A 21,102-nucleotide genomic window follows, 5' to 3' on the forward strand; every position below is an offset into this window, starting at 1 on the left:
ACTGGCTGTTGCAGATGTCAATCACCGGCCGCACCCGCCCACTCGACCCAGGGAACTGGGGAGCAAAGATCTTATAGCGGAGGAGCGTCACGTCACGGTGACTCTGACGTATGCGGCGGGGTTAACCAATGGGAATGCGCGGAGCGGAGGAGAGGGGGGCGGGTCACCGTTGGCTCGTACGTGCTGGGGGGAGGGGGCGTGCGTGGCCGTGACGCAGACGCGTCCGTACGTCGGGTACGCGCAGGTAGGGGGGAGAAGCATGGCGGAAGACGAGGAGTTGGAGGGAGCGAGTCTGAGGAAGGAACTGGAATACATCGAGAACGAGCTGCGGACGGCCCTGGGTCTCACCTCCGCGTCCAACGAGTACTGCCTGAAGTTCTGTCGAGTGAGTGCGCCTCTCTGTACGGGGCTTACATTTGGGATATTGGGGGGAGGGGGGGTGGTTTGCTGGGGAGGAACCCAGGACCTAGTGGTTTAGGAGTGAGAGCTACTGACAGCCCCCAGCCCCCCTCCCGCCCTTCACACAGCAATGCCAAAGTTGCAGCACTTGATCTGCCTTGTTCCTGGTGGGGCTGTTTCACAGTTTGACCCTTCCCTACCCACCCTGCTTAACAATTAATTGTGAGAGTTGATAGATGATTTCCACATCAGAAAACTCCCCCTCCCCCTCCTCAACTCGATATATAGTTGCTAAGTGTCTTCTGAAAGTTCTTTTGTAAGTGTGAGTTGTGACCCCTCTCCCTCTTTTCAAGAGTTGTTAGATTTGAAGGGCAGTATTTAGTTGTCACGGTGCATCAACAAAGCTGCCAGGCCCCTCTGAGGTTAACTGAAGTTTCGCCCTAAGATGTGATGTGGGTGTACAATTGGAAAGGGTAATCATTGGCCCATCTGTTAATTGTATTCTGGTAACTGGAGGTGGCCTGCTGTCGTGAATAGGAAGAAATGGATTGTTTTTGTGACCCTAACATTTCAAACTGAAGCTAAAAATGTCATGTAAATGTTAATTTTTATTTCAGATTCTACTTAACAAAATAATTTATGCCCTGAGGTGGAATGTGTATGCATTATTTTTTTTTCATCGCTTTTGGCCGACTACAGTTTTTGTAGGCCATGTAGGCCAACTAGGATAATATTTATGTTCTGTATGTGTTGTTTCCCAGCTGTGTACGTAGATAAATATGGGGTGCCAGACCATCCGGCTGCAAAAAATAGATTTTTAGGTGAACTGTGTACATTCATAGTGTTGAGATGCCGACACATCTCAAAAACTATCACTCATACACCGAGCACGACTGATAGGGCCATGGGGAGATAAAAGTAAAGGAAGATGATCTTAACATGGAAAGAAAGTGGTGAGGTTAAAAACAGCACCCAGACACGTGCACCACTGCCATCTCCCAGTGACCAGTCGCTCAGGCTGTCCGCAGCCAGAGTTAAAAAGGCCTTCGCCAGCGTCAATCCACGCAAAGCTGCAGGGCCAGACAACATTCCTGGATGCGTTCTAAGAGACTGTGCCGAGCAACTGAAGGATGTCTTCACAGACATTTTTAACATCTCACTCTGCCAGGCAGTAGTGCCGAATTGTCTTAAGAGTGCCACCATCGTCCCTGTACCGAAGAAACCAAACCCAGCCTGCCATAACGACTTTCGACCAGTGGCCCTAACACCCATTGTAATGAAGTGTTTTGAGCGACTAGTTATGCAGCACATCAAAAACAGTCTACCTGCCAACCTAGACCCACTGCAGTTCGCCTACAGAGCCAACCGATCCACAGAGGACGCAGTCTCAACAACACTAACTCGTGTTGTCACATCTCGATCGGAAAAACACCTATGCCAGGATCCTCTTCATAGACTTCAGCTCCGCTTTCAACACAATCATCCCGCAGCAGCTGGTGGAGAAGTTGGAGCTGTTGGGGGTTGATGCTGGCACATGTAGCTGGGTCCTGAACTTCCTGTCGCAGCGGCAGCAGACAGTCAGGGTGGGCAGTAGGACATCAAAAACGATAGCCGTGAGCACTGGCTCACCCCAAGGCTGTGTCCTAAGCCCCCTTCTGTTTAGTCTGCTGACACACGACTGTACTGCCAGACTCAATAACAACTTCATCAGCAAGTTCGCTGATGACACAACAGTAGTGGGTCTCATCAGTGACAATGATGAATCGGCGTACAGGATGGAGGTGGAGCTGCTCACAGGTTGGTGCAAATCCCACAACCTCATTCTTAACGTGGGAAAAACTAAGGAGATGGTGGTTGACTTCAGGAGGGCGGGGAAAACAACACCATACACCTCTGCACATCGACGGAGCTGATGTGGAAAGGGTCAGCAGCATGAAGTTCCTAGGACTACACCTGTCTGATGACCTGACGTCCACGGCCAACACCACAGCTCTGGTCAAGAGAGCCCAGCAGCGACTTCACCCCCTCCGAAGACTACGGAAAGCAGGCCTCCCCACCACACACCTACGGACTTTTTACAGGGGGACTGTTGAGAGCACACTGACATACGGCATCACTTCCTGGTTCGGGAGCTGCAAGGCGTACGAACGTCACCAACTGGACAGGATAGTGAAGACCGCAAGCAGGATTATTGGTGCTCCACTCCCCTTCCTGCTGGACATATACAAGAAGAGATGCATCAACAGAGCCATCTCCATCATCAAAGACCCTTACCACCCATCGCATGACTTTTTCACCATCCTCCCATCTGGGAAGAGGTACAGGAGCATCAGCTGCAAAACCAGCAGGATGCTCCTCAGCTTCTTCCCACAGGCTATAAGACTGTTAAATGAACTTTCCCCCCTGCCAAGTATCGCGCACAAACACCCCGCTGCCAGTCGGAACGGCTGTTGAATGTTATTGAATGTTATTAGAGGGTTAAATTGTTCATGACATGTATTTTAACTTTAATTGCTATTTATTTTGTAACGAAAACTGAATGGACACTGGTCGAGAAACGTTTTTTTTGTTTCCTCTGAGTATGCGAATACTCAGGAAATGACAATAAAGATTTACAATTACAATTACAAAAGATAAACTGTGATGGGGCGTCAGTTTGCTAATATGGGGAGTTTCCGGATTTGAGAGCAATATGATTGTAGGAGCTATCAAACAATTTGTGTAAAATATTTGCAACATTCCACTTCCTGGCATTCCACTCTGAAATGCATTCAGAGAATGCAATTGCTCTTTAATGTTTCCAAAAGACGATTTTACTTATGGTTAAGTAATCTGTAGCTAAATACAAGAATGTTAGGTATATTATAACCAAGATTTTAAGTTACAATATGAGAGTGAAATGTAATTGGTGCAAATGTTCTAGCCTTATGTTTTATGATAATTCAGTCATGCATTTTGGTTGGATGTTGAGAAGGTAACCGATGGAATTAAGTCATGTTGTTCGTTATGAAGTGGTGTTCTTTCAGTGTGGCTTACTTGAAACCAAATTAATCTTTCATGTTGTAGAGAACTGTATCACTGAACCTTTCACCTAAGAACCACAGAAATGCCCTAGGATGTGTGAAATGCTGAACTGCTATCTACCTCATTGGTGACCCTCGGACGATCCTTGTTCGGACTTTGCTGGTGTTGCCTTGCACTAAAAGTTATTCCCTGATCATGTATCTGTACACTAAACGGCTCAATTGTAATCCTGTTTTATCTTTCCGCTGACTGGTTAGCACGCAGCAAATGCTTTTCACTGTACCTCGGTGCATGTGAGAATAAAAATCGGGTAAATTCAATGGAAAGAGTAAGAGTCAATGTTACGACAAAGTGTCTTGGACATGAAACATTAAGTCTAAGAAAGAACTGCAGATGCTGAAAAAAATCGAAGGTAGACAAAAATGCTGGAGAAACTCAGCGGGTGAGGCAGCATCTATGGAGCATCTATGGAGCAACGGTATAGGTGACGTTTCGGATCGAGACCCTTCTTCAGACTGATGTCAAGGTGAGGGGGGGGCGGGAAGAAGAAAGGAAGAGGCGGAGACAATAGGCTGTGGGAGAGCTGGGGAGGGGAAGGAGGAGAAAGCAAGGCCTATCTGCAATTGGAGAAACATTGTCTATTTCTCTTTCCACAGATGCTTCTAGACGTGCTTGAATGTTTGAGCTTAGTTTATTGTCACGTGTGCCGAGATACAGTGAAAAGCTATTGTTGTGTGTTTTGTTGAATGTCCAAGGAGGTGTTGAGATGTAGAAACATCTCAAAAGCTATCACTCATACACTGAGCATGACAGATAGGGCCATGGGGAGACAAAGCTGTCAAAGCTGGTCCATCAACTATAATCATTGTAAATATCATTACACATCTGTCTTGGTAGCTGGCATCTCAAATTGGATTGAATGCCCTCGTCTGCTCCTAATTGGTTTGGTTTGATGTAGGTTTTGTAATCTATGTCGAGCTGACCATTTAACATTTTGTAAAAACAGGTCAAACGGTGAGCTTCACGTCTGTCTTGGAGTGGGTTCCACCCCAGTGAATTCAGAAGTTTGGTAGCACTTGCTTCTCTCTCATAGGTATTAGTAACAAATTGAGCTGCCTGTCTTTGGACACATTCGATGGAAGAAATGTTTTTATTTGTGTATGGGTCCCATGCTGCAACTGCGTAGTCCAAGTGAGGTCTAACGAGGGTGAAGTATAGCTTCTCCTTGACAGAAGTTGAACAATGATGAAAGTTGCGTCTCAGAAAATTTAGGACACCTGTTGCTTTCACAATTGCATGATGAGTCTGACCATTCCAACGTAGATCGTTCTGCAATTTGTTGCCAAGATACTTGGTTTGTTTGGATTCTTCAAGGGTGGCATCAAGTATATTGTAAGATGTTTTGCCTGGATTCCTCTTTCTGGTGACAAACATGGTTTCGCATTTGGAAGGGTTGAACTGCATGCCCCATTGTTGTGACCACTTAACCATAGTATTGAGATCCTTTTGGAGAGTATCTTCATCATCAGCTGACTTAATTGGACGGTACAACAAACAATCATCAGCGAATAGTCTGGTCGTACTTGTGACTTTTTCATGGATGTCATTTATGTAAAGCAAAAACAGATGTGGGCCAAGTACTGTGCCCTGAGGTGTACCACTCAACACTGGACGCCAATCGGAGCTCTTTCCGTTCACACACACGCGCTGAAGACGTTTTGTCAGGAAACTGGAAATCCGTCGTTTCGTGTTGGAACGAATACCATAGAAGTCAAGCTTCCGAAGCAGTCTCTGGTGTCGGATGACATCAAATACTTTAGAAAAGTCCAGCACTACAAAATCCGTGATGACGTTACTATCAAGGTGCTTGGCCAGGCCATTTGTCGTCAGGATAAGCTGAGACTCACATGATCTATGCCTCCTAAATACATGTTGGTTGTCAGCAAGAATGTTATGTTTGCTCACGTGTCTCATCAGATTACTATCAATTAAATGCTCCAGCAGTTTGCAGCAAGTACTTGTAAATGAAACAGGACGATAATTCGCTGGGTTGGTGGTTGAACCCTTCTTAAAGAGAGGAGTGATGTTAGCCTTCTTCCAATCCAGCGGAACATCACCTGAGTCAAGCGACTGTTGGAAAATGAATCGCTATCTTTAAGAGTCCTATCTAGCTCTCTCTTGAAAGTACCCAGAGAACCGGCCTCCGCTGCCCTCTGAGGCAGAGAATTCTACAGACTCACAACTCTCTGTGAAAAAGTGATTCCTCGTCTCCGTTCTAAATGGCTTACCCCTTATTCTTAAACTGTGGTTCTGGACTCTCGCAACATCAGGAGCACGTTTCCTGTCTCTAGCGTGCTCAAACCCTTAATAATCTTATACGTTTCAATAAGATATCCTCTCATCCTTCTAAATTCCAGAGTATACAAACCCAGCCGCTCCGTTCTCTCAGCATATGACAGTCCCACCATCCCGGGAATTAACCTTGGGAACCTATGCTGCACTCCCTCAATAGCAAGAATGTCCCTCAAATTTGGAGACCAAAACTGCACACAATATTCCAAGTGCAGGGCTCGAAATTAACGGTTGCCGGGTGCCAATTGCCATCTAAAGTCCCGCCGGGCAACCTAAACGCTGTACCATGTTGCCCGGCTTGGCAAGCACCTGCCGTTCAACTCTGAACGGGGCCCCCCTCTCTATCTCTCTCTGTCATTCTCCGTCTCCGCTCGCCATCCGTGTTCGGGCTGCCGGGCTCTGCTCTACGGCCGCTCCTCATCCACTGGCACGGCCGGCCGCCTTGCTCATGCGCACATCATCGGCCGCCCTGCACATGGGCACTGCCACAGCAACTGGTCGGCGCTGAGCACTTTCTCCCTCCCATTGCATTGTGGGAGATCCGGCTGCCATTGCTGTCTGGTTGCCGCCTCGCCACGACCGCTGAAAACCAACGCAGAATCACTCCCTGGAGCTGGAGTAACTCCCTGGAGTAACTCTTGTTTCAGGGAGCAAGAGTTACTCCAAATATATTCCAAATTGAATTTAAACTGGAGGTGATGAAGGGTCCACCACCAAACTCTGAACAATAACTGCCTATTGCACTTTATCTGTTTATTTATTGTGTATATATATATATATGGTCTATGGTATATAGACACACTGAACTTTTATCTCCTGTTCGGTATTATGTTTACCATCTGTTGTGCTGCAGCAAGCAAGAATTTCATTGTCCTATCATTAAAATTCTCTTGACTCTTGACTTACTTAAGCAAAAAAGGGTTCTTGGGGGGGAAAAAGAGGAACCTTAAATGAATTGCATCTGGTTAGGTAACTATGGTAGGGTGAAAGTCTTCCATGCTTTAATTGTGCGGGGGAACTCCATGGAGCAGCCAGCATCTCTGGATAGAAGAAATTGGGTGACATTTTGGGTGGAGGTCCTTCTTTAGACTCCCTCTGGTTTTAGTGTTTTTAGTTTAATTTAAAGATACAGCGTGGAAACAGGCCCTTCGGCCCACCGAGTCCATGCCGACCACCAATCACCCGTACACTAGTTCTATCCCACACATTAGCGCCGTGAGTCAAGAGTGTTATATTCTCTCACGTCCCGGTTAGAACAATGAAATCCTTACTTGCAGCAGCATAACAGAATATGTAAACATAGTACTCTGTAAACAATGTTATAAACGAGAAAACAAAACGGTGTTCTATCGTATAGTATCGTGTGTGTAGGAAGGAACTGCAGATGCTGGTTTAAACTGAAGATTGACACAAAAAGCTGGAGTAACTGAACAGGTCAGACAGAATCTCTGGACAAAATGAAAATATTGCGTTTTGGGTTGGGTCTGAAAAAGGTTCCTGCACACCCTTGGAATGTGGAAGGAAACAAGAGCACCCGGAGAAAACCCATGCGATCAATAGGAAAGGAGTAAAATTCATACAGACAGCACCCATATTCAGTATCAATCCTGGGTCTCTAGCACTTTTGGCAGCAACTTTATGGCCAATGTACTGCCCCATAGTCTTGAACTGAATTAAAACATACAGTAGCTGTAAAGGGGGCATAGGGTCACTTAGAGATTTAAGACCGAAAATTGCTAGTTTTTATTTAGTAACCAAAGTTATCGACATTTTTTGTGTGTTGGAAAACAAAATATAGTAGCATAGCTGGTAGACTTGCTGCCTCGCACACCAGAGATCTGTGTTTGATCCTGTCCTCGGGCACTGTCTGTGTTGAATTTGCACATTCTCCCTGCAAGCATGTGGGTTTCCTCCCACATCCCAAAGACTGGCTTTGTAGGTTAACTTGTATCTGTAAAATTGCCTCTAATGTGTAGGGAGTGGGTGAGGAAAGTGGGATAACAGAGCTTGTGTGAATGGGTAGACAAAAATGCTTGAAAAACTCAGCGGGTGAGGCAGCATCTATGGAGCAAAGGAAATAGGCGACGTTTCAGATTGAGACCCATCTTCAGACTGATGTGAGGGGGGGGGGGGGGGGGGCGGGAAAAAGAAAGGAAGAGGCAGAGACAGTGGGCTGAGGGAGAGCTGGGAAGGGGAGGAGAAAGCAGGGACTACCTGAAATTGGAGAAGTCGATGTTCATACTGCTGGGGTGTAAACTGCCTAAGCGAAATATGAGGTGCTGCTCCTCCAATTTACGGTGGACCTCACTCGGGCCATGGAGGAGGCCCAGGACAGAAAGGTCCTGGGAGGGGGAATTGAAGTGCTGAGGCACCGGGAGATCAGGTTGGTTATTGCGAACTGAGTCAAGTCAAGAGAGTTTATTGTCATGTGTACCAGATAGGACAATGAAATTCTTGCTTTGCTTCAGCACAACAGAATATAGTAGGCATGAATACAGAACATATCAGTGAGTCCATATCTCTATTACTAAAAGTCTGATCTTGATTGCTTTTGGCTCGCTGTGGTGTGATTTCCGAGAGAACGCCGCCACCTATGGCCGTCATTTTTGGCCACCTCGCTCAGAGCCCCCCTCCGCCTTCCGGGCCCAGAGGATATTTCCATCGATGAAAAATCCGAGAAATATTAATGGGTTTTTTAAAAAATTCCCCATTCTTTCTGCTGCCCCTGCTGGCGACAGGGGGTCGAGACCATAAAACCCAGAAGTGTAGTCCCTCACTCAGTCTCTGCCAGACCCAGGAAGCGAGAGGGTCACGGCTCTCTGAGCTGCGAATAACACTGAACGCACGTCTACTTCACGGTGAGTCCCCTTGATGCGGGTGTAAGGTGGCTGCTGCCCAATTGTTTGCCTCGCCTTTTTATCAAGTTTGTGTTCACAAAATGAATTTTGGTTGTCGGGTGGCTGCTGCCCAATTGTTTGCCATGGCTTGGCTTTTAAAATCGTTGCAACAGTTGGCTGCCAGCCCAAGAATCCATTCGGCTCACAATGTCAATACTGCCCTCTGGAACCAGTACCTTCGGCCCGCAACACCCATACTAGCATAACAGAACGACCCCCCCCCCCTCACTGGCGAGCAATATTGGAATTGGTGGAGAGGTGGAATATTGCATTGGTGACCAGCCCTCCCGTGCGATGCTGGGACCCACTTAGTCTAGTACCATTATATAAATATATACACACATCAATAAATAAGCAGATGAAGAGCAAATAAACAGATAATGGTCTATTAATGTTCAGAGATTTGTTTCAGTTGAGCTTAATAGCCTGATGGCTGTGGGGAAGTAGCTATTTCTGAACCTGGACATTGCAGTCTTCAGGCTCCTGTACCTTCTACCTGAATGTAGTGGGGAGATGAGTGTGTGGCCAGGATGGTGTGGGTCCTTGATGATGCTGCCTGTCTTTTTGAGGCAACGACTGTGTTGTGCGAAGCGATCGCCATGCCTGCACTTGGTCTCCCCGAGGTTGATCATTCGCTGAATAATCTAACCACATTTTTGTTTGGAAGTGGAAAGAAATAATAGAAATTGCATTCATTGCAACATGTAAAAATTGTTGAGATAAGGGCCTGTCCCACTTGGCTGTCTTTTGCGTGCCATTTACGCGACCTGCTAGCGTGTGGGTAGTGCGGGGACGGGCGCATGGATTGGTGTGGAAGAGTGTGGATTGGCGTGGAGGAGTGTGGACTTCGGCCTGCACTAAATCTTTGCACGCCACCGGCCTGTCGCGTAACTGACGGCCGAAGTGGGACAGATCCAAGACTCTGGCGCGACGTAACATCTCATCTCCAGCAGAAGCAGGCAAACGATCGTCAAACTCAGCCTGGGGCTCGCGGCCGTTGCGGATCCGGGTCCGCCCCCACTCCTACTCCCAGAGCGGGGCCTATACAGCGCGTACTGTACAGGCTGCTCTTGCACACTCTCCACTTCCTTGCCCTCGTGTTCTGTCCAGACACACCCTGGCGGTCCGTGTTACCACCTGACGGGGGGAGCGGTTCCCAGTGGAGGTCTCTCTACAAGGGAGTCCTCCCCCTTTACATCGGGGACCTGGGGTGGAGAGTGTTGCACAAAGCCGTGGCCTGTAATAGGTATTTGAGCCGGTTCACGGACTCTTCCCCTGCTTGTCATTTCAGCAGTGAGGAAGAGACCGTGTTCCATGTGTACATAGAGTGTGAGAGGTTGCAGCCACTGTTCGAGTATCTGAAAGGGCTGCTCCTCAAGATTTGGCTACATTTTAGTCCAATGCTTTTAATTTATGGGCACCCGGTACAGAGGGGGGATGGATGGAAGGGAGGAGGGGGTCTCCCTGTCGGTGTGCTCCTGGGCCTGGCCAAGATGGCCATTCGCGGGTCCAGGCAGCGGGCAGTCGATGGCCGCACAGCGGTCGCCTGCCTGCCCCTTTTCCGGGGTTACGTCCGAAGTTGCGTGTCTCTAGAAAAGGAACACGCAGTGTCCATGGGGACTGTGGAGGCCTTCTGTGAACGCTGGTCACCACAGGAGGTTGAATATATTATAGATAAAAATGTTAATATTTTAATTTGATAATTTTGTTTAAGTGTTTTTTAAATTGCTTGAGCTTTTTCCGGATCTACGTCCGTGCCCGCCTGTCCCTGGAGAGGGAACACGCGGTGTCCATGGGGACTTTGGAGGCCTTCCGTGAATGCTGGTCGCCGTTGGAGGTCAAGTGTTTTGTTGATAAAGTTGACGTTATATTAATTTGGTGATCGTTTGTTTGTAAACTGTCGACATAGGCAGTCTTTGATTGTGTTAATACTCTATGTTTATTTTTATTTTTTGAATAAAAGTAGTTTCATATTAAGAGCGGGGCCTATTGAAGATAGACACAAAATGCAGGAGTAGCTCAGCAGGGCCGGCAGCTTCTCTGGAGAGAAGGAATGGATGACGTTTTGGATCAAGACCCTTCTTTCAGACTGAAGAAGAGCTTCGACCCGAAACATCATCCATTGCTTCTCTCCAGAGATGCTGCCAGTCCCGCTGAGTTACTCCTGCATTTTGTGTCCATCTTCAAATGATGTCATGTGCTTCAGACCGCTGTGCGGGCGCATGATGACGCGCGCGACCGTCACTACTGGCCTGTCGCGTAAGTGATGGCCAAAGTTGGGACAGGCTCTATACTGTATTATAATTTTGTTGCATGTCATTGTGGGATATATCATGTCTTGATTGGTGAATGTTTAGTTTGTGACTTTATTTGAAGCAGAAAAAATATATGAATGCTCCATTGAGCATAATTCCGACTGGTAACTACGCATTTCGTCCAAGCACATTATCGCACATGTCATGCAAGCCGCCTTGGATGACCACCTAAACTGTCATTTGGCAACCTAAAAAGCTGCCTAGGTTGCCCGGCTTGCAACAGAGGAAAACAAGTTTAGTTAGAGCCCTCCAAGTGTGGTCTCACTATTGCCCTGTACAACTGCAGAAGGATCTCTTTGCTCCTATACTCAACTCCTCTTGTTATGCAATAAACAATAGGTGTAGGAGTATGCCATTCGGCCCTTCGAGCCAGCAATGCCATTCAACGTGATCATGGCTGATCATCCCCAATCTGTACCCCGTCCCTGCCTTCTCCGCATATCCCCTGACTCCGCAACTTTTGAGAGCCCGATCTAGCTCTCTCTTGAAAGCATCCAGAGAACCTGCCTCCACCGCCCTCTGAGGCAGAGAATTCCACAGACTCACCACTCTCTGTGAGAAAAAGTTTCCTCGTCTCCGTTCTAAACACAGGCTAACATGCCATTTGCTTTCTTCACTACCTGCTGTATCTGCATGCTTACTTTCATTGACTGATGAACAAGGACTCCCAGATCCCGTTGTAGTTCCCCTTTTCCCGACTTGACACCATTTAGATAATAATCTGCCTTCCTGGTTTTGCTACCAAAGTGGATAACCTCACATTTATCCACATTAAACTGCATCTGCCATGCATCTGCCCACTCACCTCGCAGTTCACACTGCCACCCAGCTTTGTGTCATCTACAAATTTGATAATGTTACTTTGAATCCCTTCATCTAAATCATTGATGTATATTGTAAATAGTTGCGGTCCCAGCACCGAGCCTTGCAGTACCTCACTGGTCACTGCTTGCCATTCTGAAAGGGACCCGTTAATCCCTACTCTTTGTTTCCTGTCTGCCAAGCAATGTTCTATCCATGTCAGCACTCTACCCCCAATACCACCTAATTTTGCCCACTTATCTCATATGTGGGAACTTATCAAATGCTTTCTGAAAGTTCAGGTACACTATATCCACTGGCTCTCCCTTATCCATTTTCCTAGTTACATCCTCAAAAAATTCCAGACGCCAAATGTGTCCATGTTTTCTCGAGCCACTTCCTTAAGTACCCTGGGATGCAGACCATCAGGCCCTGGGGATTTATCAGCCTTTAGTCCCATCAGTCTACCCAACACCATTTCCTGCCCATTGTGGATTTTCTTCAGTTCCTCCATCACCCCAGATTCTCTGACCATAAGTACATCAGGAAGATTGTTTGTGTCCTCCTTAGTGGATGGATACAATGTACCTGCTCAACTCGTCTTCCATTTCTTTGTTTCCCATAATAAATTCACCTTTTTCAGTCTTCAAAGATCCAACTTTGGTCTTAACTAATTCTTTCCTCTTCACATACCTAAAGAAGCTTTTATTATCCTCCTTTATATTCGTGGCCAGCGTACCTTCGTACCTCATCTTTTCTCCTCATATCGCCTTTTTAGTTATCTTCTGTTGCTCTTTAAACATTACACAATCCTCTGGCTTCCTGCTCATCTTTGCTATGTTGTATTTTAGACCACCAGGGGCGCCCGGGAGATGGCCAGCCCTGCCGGCAGTCTGTTAGTTTTTTCATCTTTTTGTTTAGTGTTTGTTAAAAGATTGATTTAATGTACTTCAGTTTGTTTTATGCGGGGGGGTCGGGTTCTTACCTTCCTGGACATGTGATCATTTTTCGGGTCACATTCTCCGGGCTCTGCGGCCTACTAATCGATGGAGCTGGTAGCTGCCTCGGACTGTCGTGAGCCCCACCGCAGGGCACAGACTTTACATCAGAGTGGATCCCTTGCCTGGGATCTCTCCCATTGCCTGTGGACTTACCAACAAGGGCTCGCAGTCTCGGGAGAGGCTAGTTGGGAGCTCCAACACCGCAGAAGGTTCAACCAGCCCCGAAGCGAGGTTTGATCGCCCGACGCGGGGAGCTGACAACCCGGCGAAGCGGGAGCTGAACGCCTCGACCACCTAATGGCTCCTTAACCTCAAGTTCCCTTATCAAACCCAGTTCATTACACAACACTAAATCCAGAATTGCCTTCTACTTGGTAGGCTCCAGCACAAGGTGCTCTAAGAATCCATCACGGAGGCACTCCACAAACTCCCTTTCTTGGGGTCCAGTACCAACCTGATTTTCCCAGTCTACCTGCATGTTGAAATCTCCCATAACAACCGTAGCATTACCTTTACGACATGCCAATTTTAACTCTTGATTCAACTTGCACCCAATATCCAGGCTACTGTTTGGGGGCCTGTAGATAAGTCCCATTAGGGTCTTTGTACCCTTAAAATTCCTTAGTTCCATTACAATATCTAATAACATTTACCCCGAGAGTTGCCATTTTTCTGTTCATGAGCCCATATGACTTTGGAATAGAAAGTTAAAATAATAATGCAAATATTGTCGCTCTTTATTTTGGGGGTGGAAATGGGCAAAATAAACTAACTAGCAATAAAAAATAACTGAATATATCAAATAAATATAAGATTGATGCCAGCAAATTGGGAGATTTGTGACCTGATTGTCTTGAATAGGCATGGCTCCTTTGGAAATTTCCATATCCTGAATCATTCCTGCTCAGAGTTGGTAAGCTGTAATGTGAGTATACGGCATTGTGGCACACAAAGGCCAGAGTAGAATATATGGATATCATTCCGCAGCCCAGTCACTCAAAGTACAGTGGGATTTGTGTGACCATCTTTCGGCAGGGGAAGGGAAAGCACCTAATTACAGAATCGGATGGTGCTCAACAGCGATGATGCAAAGAAAGTAGAAATCCAGTCAACTGGAAGAACCGTGAAAAAACAATAATGGCCGTGCAAGAAAAAATATGAAAAATAGTGTACAGTAAAACATGAACTGATTGAATGGGATTGGGTATGCGAGTCCATTGATGAGATGGATAAGACCATAATGAATAACGAGGACATTTCAAATTTATTCATTAAAACATGCATCTTTTCACCTGTTGGAGGCAACGATCAAACTACCTCGTGAATGAGAAAACTTCGAAATTAGGCACAAAGAGGAAGTCCATAAGATTTTATATTTAAAAAAAAATTTGAATATAAGAAAACTCAAGATAAACAGACCTTCATGTCCTGATGGTTTGTAGACCATGATATTTCAAGGAAAACTACAGGAAATTTGGCACAGTGTTGTTTTTAATTTTCCTAAGTAATCCAGTTTAATGAATTGAGCTTTTTGATCATCTTTTCGATGCCAGGTTCACCATCTGGCATACCTGGTTTATGTATCCCCCTCCCCATTATATTTACTGGGCCCCATTTCTGGCACTCTCCGTAAATCCACCTGGTATCCACCAAATGTATTATTTAACTGTATAACATCTTGGATACAAGGTGAATTAAAAGTGTGTTCATAGGAATGCTGTGAATTTGTCTGGAAAATCTATCAGTGCTACCATTAAAGTTCCAAATATACTGGGTTGTTGGAGTTTTACTGTACCGCTATAGTTTAAGACTATGTGTGAGGAAGCCAGATGAGGAAACTCCCGACCTGCCAGTTTGCCAGCAGTTATGGAAAAGTAGTTATTGAACTGTAGAGGCACAGTAACTGAGTATTTAAATGCATACGCAGTGATCAAAAAACATCATGGATTTGTGAAGATTGTTATTTCTGACAAATTCTGGTTAGAATTTTGAGCATGTCGTTAATGTGTTCAAACGTTGTGTCCAATGATGCCTCAAAGTGCTGGAAATCCTCACTCAACAGGTCGGATAGTATCAGCGGACATAAAAGGGTTAAGGGCTGGTCAATTGGTCAAAGGGCCGGTGATGATTCTGGTCAAGGGCTCATTGTCAGACCTCATCCATTGATGCCTACATGGACATTCAGAAGGCAAGTGCAAAGCTTCTGCTTTAAAAATATATGGGTTAGAGGTAATGCAGTTTGGAGGTGTGTAGGTTTGGAATGTCACAGTTGTGGAAGCTAGTAGATCTGCTGTCTCACAGCATTGAGGGTAGAAGCAATAGGTAGCAAGGTGAAAAGTAAAAGTGGCAGGCAGACAATTCCAGGGCAAAAATCAAAAAGGGCCACTTTTCAACACAATTGTATAAGGGGTAGGAGTGTTGTAAAAACAAGCCTGAGGGCTTTGTGTCTCAATGCAAGGAGCATTCGTAATAAGGTGGTTGAGTTGAATGTGCAGATAGCTATTAATGACTATGATATAGTTGGGATCACGGAGACATGGCTCCAGGGTGACCAAGGCTGGGAGCTGAACATCCAGGGATATTCAATATTCAGGAGAGATAGACAGAAAGGAAAAGGAAGTGGGGTAGCGTTGCTGGTTAGAGAGGAGATTAACGCAATAGAAAGGAAGGACATTAGCTTGGAGGATGTGGAATCGATATGGGTAGAGCTGCGAAACACTAAGGGGCAGAAAACGCTAGTGGGAGTTGTGTACAGGCCACCTAACAGTAGTAGTGGAGTTGGGGATGGCATCAAACAGGAAATTAGAAACCCGTGCAACAAAGGTAAAACAGTTATAATGGGTGACTTTAATCTACATATAGATTGGGTGAATCAAATTGGCAGGGGTGCTGAGGAAGATGATTTCTTGGAATGTATGCAGGATAGTTTTCTAAACCAACGTAGAGGAACCAACGAGAGAGCAGGCTATTCTAGACTGGATATTGAGTAATGAGGAAGGGTTAGTTAGCAGTCTTGTTGTGCGTGGCCCCTTGGGCAAGAGTGATCATAATATGGTTGAGTTCTTCATTAGGATGGAGAGTGACATAATTAATTCAGAAACAAGGGTTCTGAACTTAAAGAAAGGTAACTTTGAGGGTATGAGACGTGAATTGGCCAAGATAGACTGGCAATTGATTCTTAAAGGGTTGACGGTGGATATGCAATGGAAGGCATATATAAGACTGCATGGATGAACTACAACAATTGTTCATCCCAGTTTGGCAAAAGAATAAATCAGGGAAGGTAGTGCATCTGTGGATAACAAGGGAAATCAGGGATAGTATCAAAACAAAAGATGAAATACAAATTAGCCAGAAAAAACAGCCTACCAGAGGACTGGGAGACATTCAGAGTCCAGCAGAGGAAGACAAAGGGCTTAATTAGGAAAGGGAAAATATATTATGAAAAAATACTGGCAGGGAACATAAACTGACTGCAAAAGTTTTTATAGATATGTGAAGAGAAAAAGATTGGTTAAAACAAATGTAGGTCCCTTGCAGTCAGAAACAGGTGAATTGATCATGGGGAACAAGGACATGGCAGACCAATTGAATAACTACTTTGGTTCTGTCTTCACTAAGGAAGACATAAATAATCTGCCGGAAATAGCAGGGGACCAGCAGTCAAATGAGATTGAGGAACTGAGTGAAATCCAGGTTAGCCGGGAAGTGGTGTTAGGTAAATTGAAATGATTAAAGGCCGATAAATCCCCAGGGCCAGATAGGCTGCATCCCAGAGTACTTAAAGAAGTAGCTCCAGAAATAGTGGATGCATCAGTGATAATTTTTCAAAACTCTTTAGATTCTGGGGTAGTTCCTGAGGATTGGAGGGTAGCTAATGCAACCCCACTTTTTAAAAAGGGAGGGAGAGAGAAAACGGGGAATTACAGACCAGTTAGTCAAACATCGGTAGTGGGGAAACTGCTAGAGTCATTTATTAAAGATGGGATAGCAGCACATTTGGAGTGTGGTGAAATCATTGGACAAAATCAGCATGGATTTATGAAAAGTAAATCATGTCTGACGAATCTTATAGAATTTTTCGAGGATGTAACTAGTAAAGTGGATAAGGGAGAACCAGTGGATGTGTTATATCTGGACTTTCAGAAGGCTTTCAACAAGGTCCCACATAAGAGATTAGTATACAAACTTAAAGCACACGGTATTGGGGGTTCAGTATTGATGTGGATAGAGAACTGGCTGGCATATAGGAAGCAAAGAGTAGGAGTAAACGGGTCCCTTTCAGAATGGCAGGCAGTGACTAGTGGGGTACCGCAAGGCTCAGTGCTGGGACCCCAGCTATTTACAATATATATTAATGATTTGGACGAGGGAATTGAATGCAACATCTCCAAGTTTGCGGATGACCCAAAGCTGCAGTGTAGTGTTAGCTGTGAGGACGATGCTAGGAGGCTGCAAGGTGACTTGGATAGGCTGGTTGAGTGGGCAAATGCATGGCAGATGCAGTATAATGTGGATAAATGTGAGGTTATCCACTTTGGTGGCAAAAACAGGAAAGTAGACTATTATCTGAATGGTGGCCGATTAGGAAAAGGGGAGATGCAACGAGACCTGGGTGTCATGGTACACCAGTCATTGAAAGTAGGCATGCAGGTGCAGCAGGCAGTGAAGAAAGCGAATGGTATGTTAGCGTTCATAGCAAAAGGATTTGAGTATAGGAGCAGGGAGGTTCTACTGCAGTTGTACAGGGTCTTGGTGAGACCACACCTGGAGTATTGCGTACAGTTTTGGTCTCCTAATCTGAGGAAAGACATTCTTGCCATAGAGGGAGTACAGAGAAGGTTCACCAGACCGATTCCTGGGATGTCAGGACTTTCATTTTTTAACCTTTTTCTATGGTTTGTATGGAAACTTATTATTTAATTTATGTAAAGCACTTTGGTGTCAATGCGAGTTGACTTAAAACGTGCTATATAAATAAAACTTACTTACTAAGAAAGACTGGATAGACTCGGCTTGTACTCGCTAAAATTTAGAAGATTGAGGGGGGTTCTTATAGAAACTTACAAAATTCTTAAGGGGTTGGACAGGCTAGATGCAGGAAGATTGTTGGGGAAGTCCAGAACAAGGGGTCACAGTTTAAGGATAAGGGGGAAATCTTTTAGGACCTAGATGAGGAAAACATTTTTCACACAAAGTGGCGAATCTCTGGAATTCTCTGCCACAGAAGGTAGTTGAGGCCAGTTCATTGGCTATATTTAAGAGGGAGTTAGATGTGGCCCTTGTGGCTAAAGTGATCAGGGGGTATGGAGAGAAGGCAGGTACAGGATACTGAGTTGGATGATCAGCCATGATCATATTGAATGGCGGTGCAGGTTCGAAGGGCCAAATGGCCTACTCCTGCACCTATTTTCAATGTTTCTATGTTTCTATTGGTGACCTGTGTTCAGCCCTGAACTATGGTATGTGAGTTTGCATTGTCTCCCCCTGTATGCATGAGTTTCTGCCAGGGGCTCTGGTTTCTCCCAACATCGGGAAGACATAAGGATTCATAAGATTCAGATTCAACTTTCATTGTCATTGTCAGTGTACAGTACAGAGACAACGAAATGCAGTTAGCATCTCCCTGGAAGAGCGACATAGAATATGAATTCAATAAATAAATCTATTTACATGCATACAGTCATAGTGTTTTTCCTGTGGGAGGAGTGGCTGGGGGGGGAGGGGGGGGATTGGCAGTCACCGAGGCACATTGTTGAGTAGTGTGACAGCCGCAGGGAAGAAGCTGTTCCTGGACCTGCTGGTCCGGGAACGGAGAGACCTGTAGCGCCTCCCGGATGGTAGGAGGGTAAACAGTCCATGGTTGGGGTGAGAGCAGTCCTTGGCGATGCTGAACGCCCTTCGCAGACAACGCTTGCTTTGGACAGACTCAATGGAGGGGAGTGAGGAACCGGCGATGCGTGTGTGTGTGTAAATTGGTCTGCGCGCGTGTGTGTGTGTGTGTCCGTGCGCATGCGCACGTGTAAGTGTGATAGAATCTGAGGGGTATTGTTGAGAATGTGGGTGAAGAAAGTGATATTTGTGAAATTGAGTTCTTGAAGGACAGCACATGCTTAATGTGTATAGGGCCATGGAGTAATTCCATGTTGTATTACTCTTATTCAGTAACCTTATAACTGTGCTAATAATTATTTGTGTGGATAAAGGGACAGAAGTCAAGAGGTTGCTTGTTATCCTTTTAACAATGACTGGCGATTGAAAGATGAATTGAAAATTGAAGTTTTCAGATAATGGTCAGGTGGGAAGCAAAATCTTGTGGTGGAGGGTGGAAATTGCATAAAAAAATATAGACTAAGTTAACGTGCAGGAGACATATAGTTGGAATTTAACATGAGGAAGCATAATGTTGTCTGCATCTGAGAAGATAAGTATGGTACTTTGTGGAGGTACATGGCAATTTGAATGTACAATAATCAAAAAGCTCATGGAATGTTTGCCTTTAAATGTGAGCGTGTGGCTTATGAAAGTGAAGAAGAAATTCTTCTGCTTGTTGTAGCTTCTATATTCTCTGCTTGCCTCTTATATCATCCTTGCAACCACACATGTTCTTGCAGATCTAAATGAGCTTATGGCCTTGCTGCCATAGCCGTCTCCTGAAGCAAAGCATTTTGATTACTGGTAGCCTCGGATAGCAGACTCTTAGCCCTTGCTGCCACCTGACGGCTTGCTCTGCCGAAGGCCAATAAAACGTGTAAAAATGTTTTTTTTTAAAATGAAAGAAGTGGTGCAATCATTTTTTAAATTAGTTCATAAAATCTAATTAAAGACAATGGGAGGCATTTACCTGTACTTTTCAATCTAGGTCAGTAACTCTATTTAAGTGGATGGAATTGTGATATTTCCAGCAATAACTTGTCTTAAGTTGAGGAGCCAGATGTCAAGTGCATGTCGCCCCTCAACTCAGTGTCACTGAACTCTTTCTTTGGATGTGTTAAGTTGAGCACTGGAGTGGGAGATTAAATTTTGTAACCTGAAAGCCATATGTCCAATTTAACGTTTTGCTAATTTCTATATTTGAGATCAACTGAATTGTAAAGTTTAAAATAAAGATTTACATTTCATCTACAAACTTTCAGAAACTGATGCAAAAAGTAGCAGGCACAGAAATCAGCCAATAACTTTCTGCCTTCTCTCAAACAGGTAACTGAATGGCATGCTGGAAAATGGCAGGTGCCTTTGCCACTACTTCAAGTGCTTAAAAATGCTATTTGCTGTTTTACCAAAGCAAGACCACTTCTCGCTGCAGAATGTGAACATGTCCAATATGTCTTGAGCCGGCTGGCTTTGTAAGTAGCTTTTAATTAATCTATTTTAGTATCTGGCTTAAACACATTACTATCATTACAGTAAAACTGTTATAATACCACAGTAGAGACTTTGATTGTGTTTTCCGGACTGATTTTATGATCTATTGGATGTTATCTCTTGTAATAAGACTGTTAAATGAACTTTCCCCCCTGCCAAGTATCACGCACAAACACCCCGCTGCCGGTCGGAACGGCTGTTGAATGTTATTGAATGTTATTAGAGGGTTAAATTGTTCATGACATGTATTTTAACTTTAATTGCTATTTATTTTGTAACGAAAACTGAATGGACACTGGTCGAGAAACGTTTTTTTGTTTCCTCTGAGTATGCGAATACTCAGGAAATGACAATAAAGATTTACAATTACAATTACAATTACAATATCCCAAAATGCTTTAAATTCTTCTTTTTGAGTTGTTGCCCAGTACAGGTCCACCACCAATTTTCCGGCAATTTCTTTAATGCAGCCAAAATTCTCAGAGCCCACTTCCCCCCCCCCCCCCCCCCCCCCCCCCCCCCCCCCCCCCCACAATACCTCCCGGGACTTCCGCAGCTAACGGGCATGTCGAATATGTCTCCTGAGGCCAGGACTCTGGAACTCCGACTGGCCAGTGCCGGTAGATCCATGCCAATAGCCAACATCCGAGGCCAACTTTGCGGGCCTGTATTGCTGTCCCCGATGGCCTAGGCAGACCGTTTTGTGCCGTTTTACTTCTTGGAGGTTGTGACCTCTGTTGGTCCGGCAAAATCTGATTATCCAGCAAGTCTTTAGAACCAAGGTGCCGGAAAATCTGTAGTGAGCCAATGGTATAAATTTTGTGGTGAACCTGGTATGATCTGGATGAGTTTAAACGGAGAGTAAAATAAAAGAGTCGGGTGAGTTTCATGGGAACCATCTTCCAGTGAGATGGATGTCAAACTGCTTATCGGAGTTTTACTGTAGGT

At 45.1% G+C, this 21,102-nt stretch overlaps 1 protein-coding gene across 2 annotated transcripts in view; it reads left to right on the top strand.

Annotated features, from left to right (window-relative positions):
* The first annotated feature begins 216 nt into the window (after nt 1-216).
* Nucleotides 217-21,102, top strand: part of LOC129702935 (zinc finger protein 654-like) — a 56,077-nt gene continuing 35,191 nt past the window's right edge. For both annotated transcript variants that reach the window (XM_055645036.1, XM_055645038.1), the window contains exons 1-2: nt 217-385; nt 19,990-20,135. In XM_055645036.1, coding sequence (XP_055501011.1) covers nt 260-385; nt 19,990-20,135 — 272 coding nt within the window. In that variant the 5' untranslated portion in view covers nt 217-259. The remainder of the gene's footprint in view (nt 386-19,989; nt 20,136-21,102) is intronic.

This window comes from Leucoraja erinacea, chromosome 13 (genome assembly GCF_028641065.1).
Source record: "Leucoraja erinacea ecotype New England chromosome 13, Leri_hhj_1, whole genome shotgun sequence".
Classification (NCBI taxonomy): domain Eukaryota; kingdom Metazoa; phylum Chordata; class Chondrichthyes; order Rajiformes; family Rajidae; genus Leucoraja; species Leucoraja erinaceus.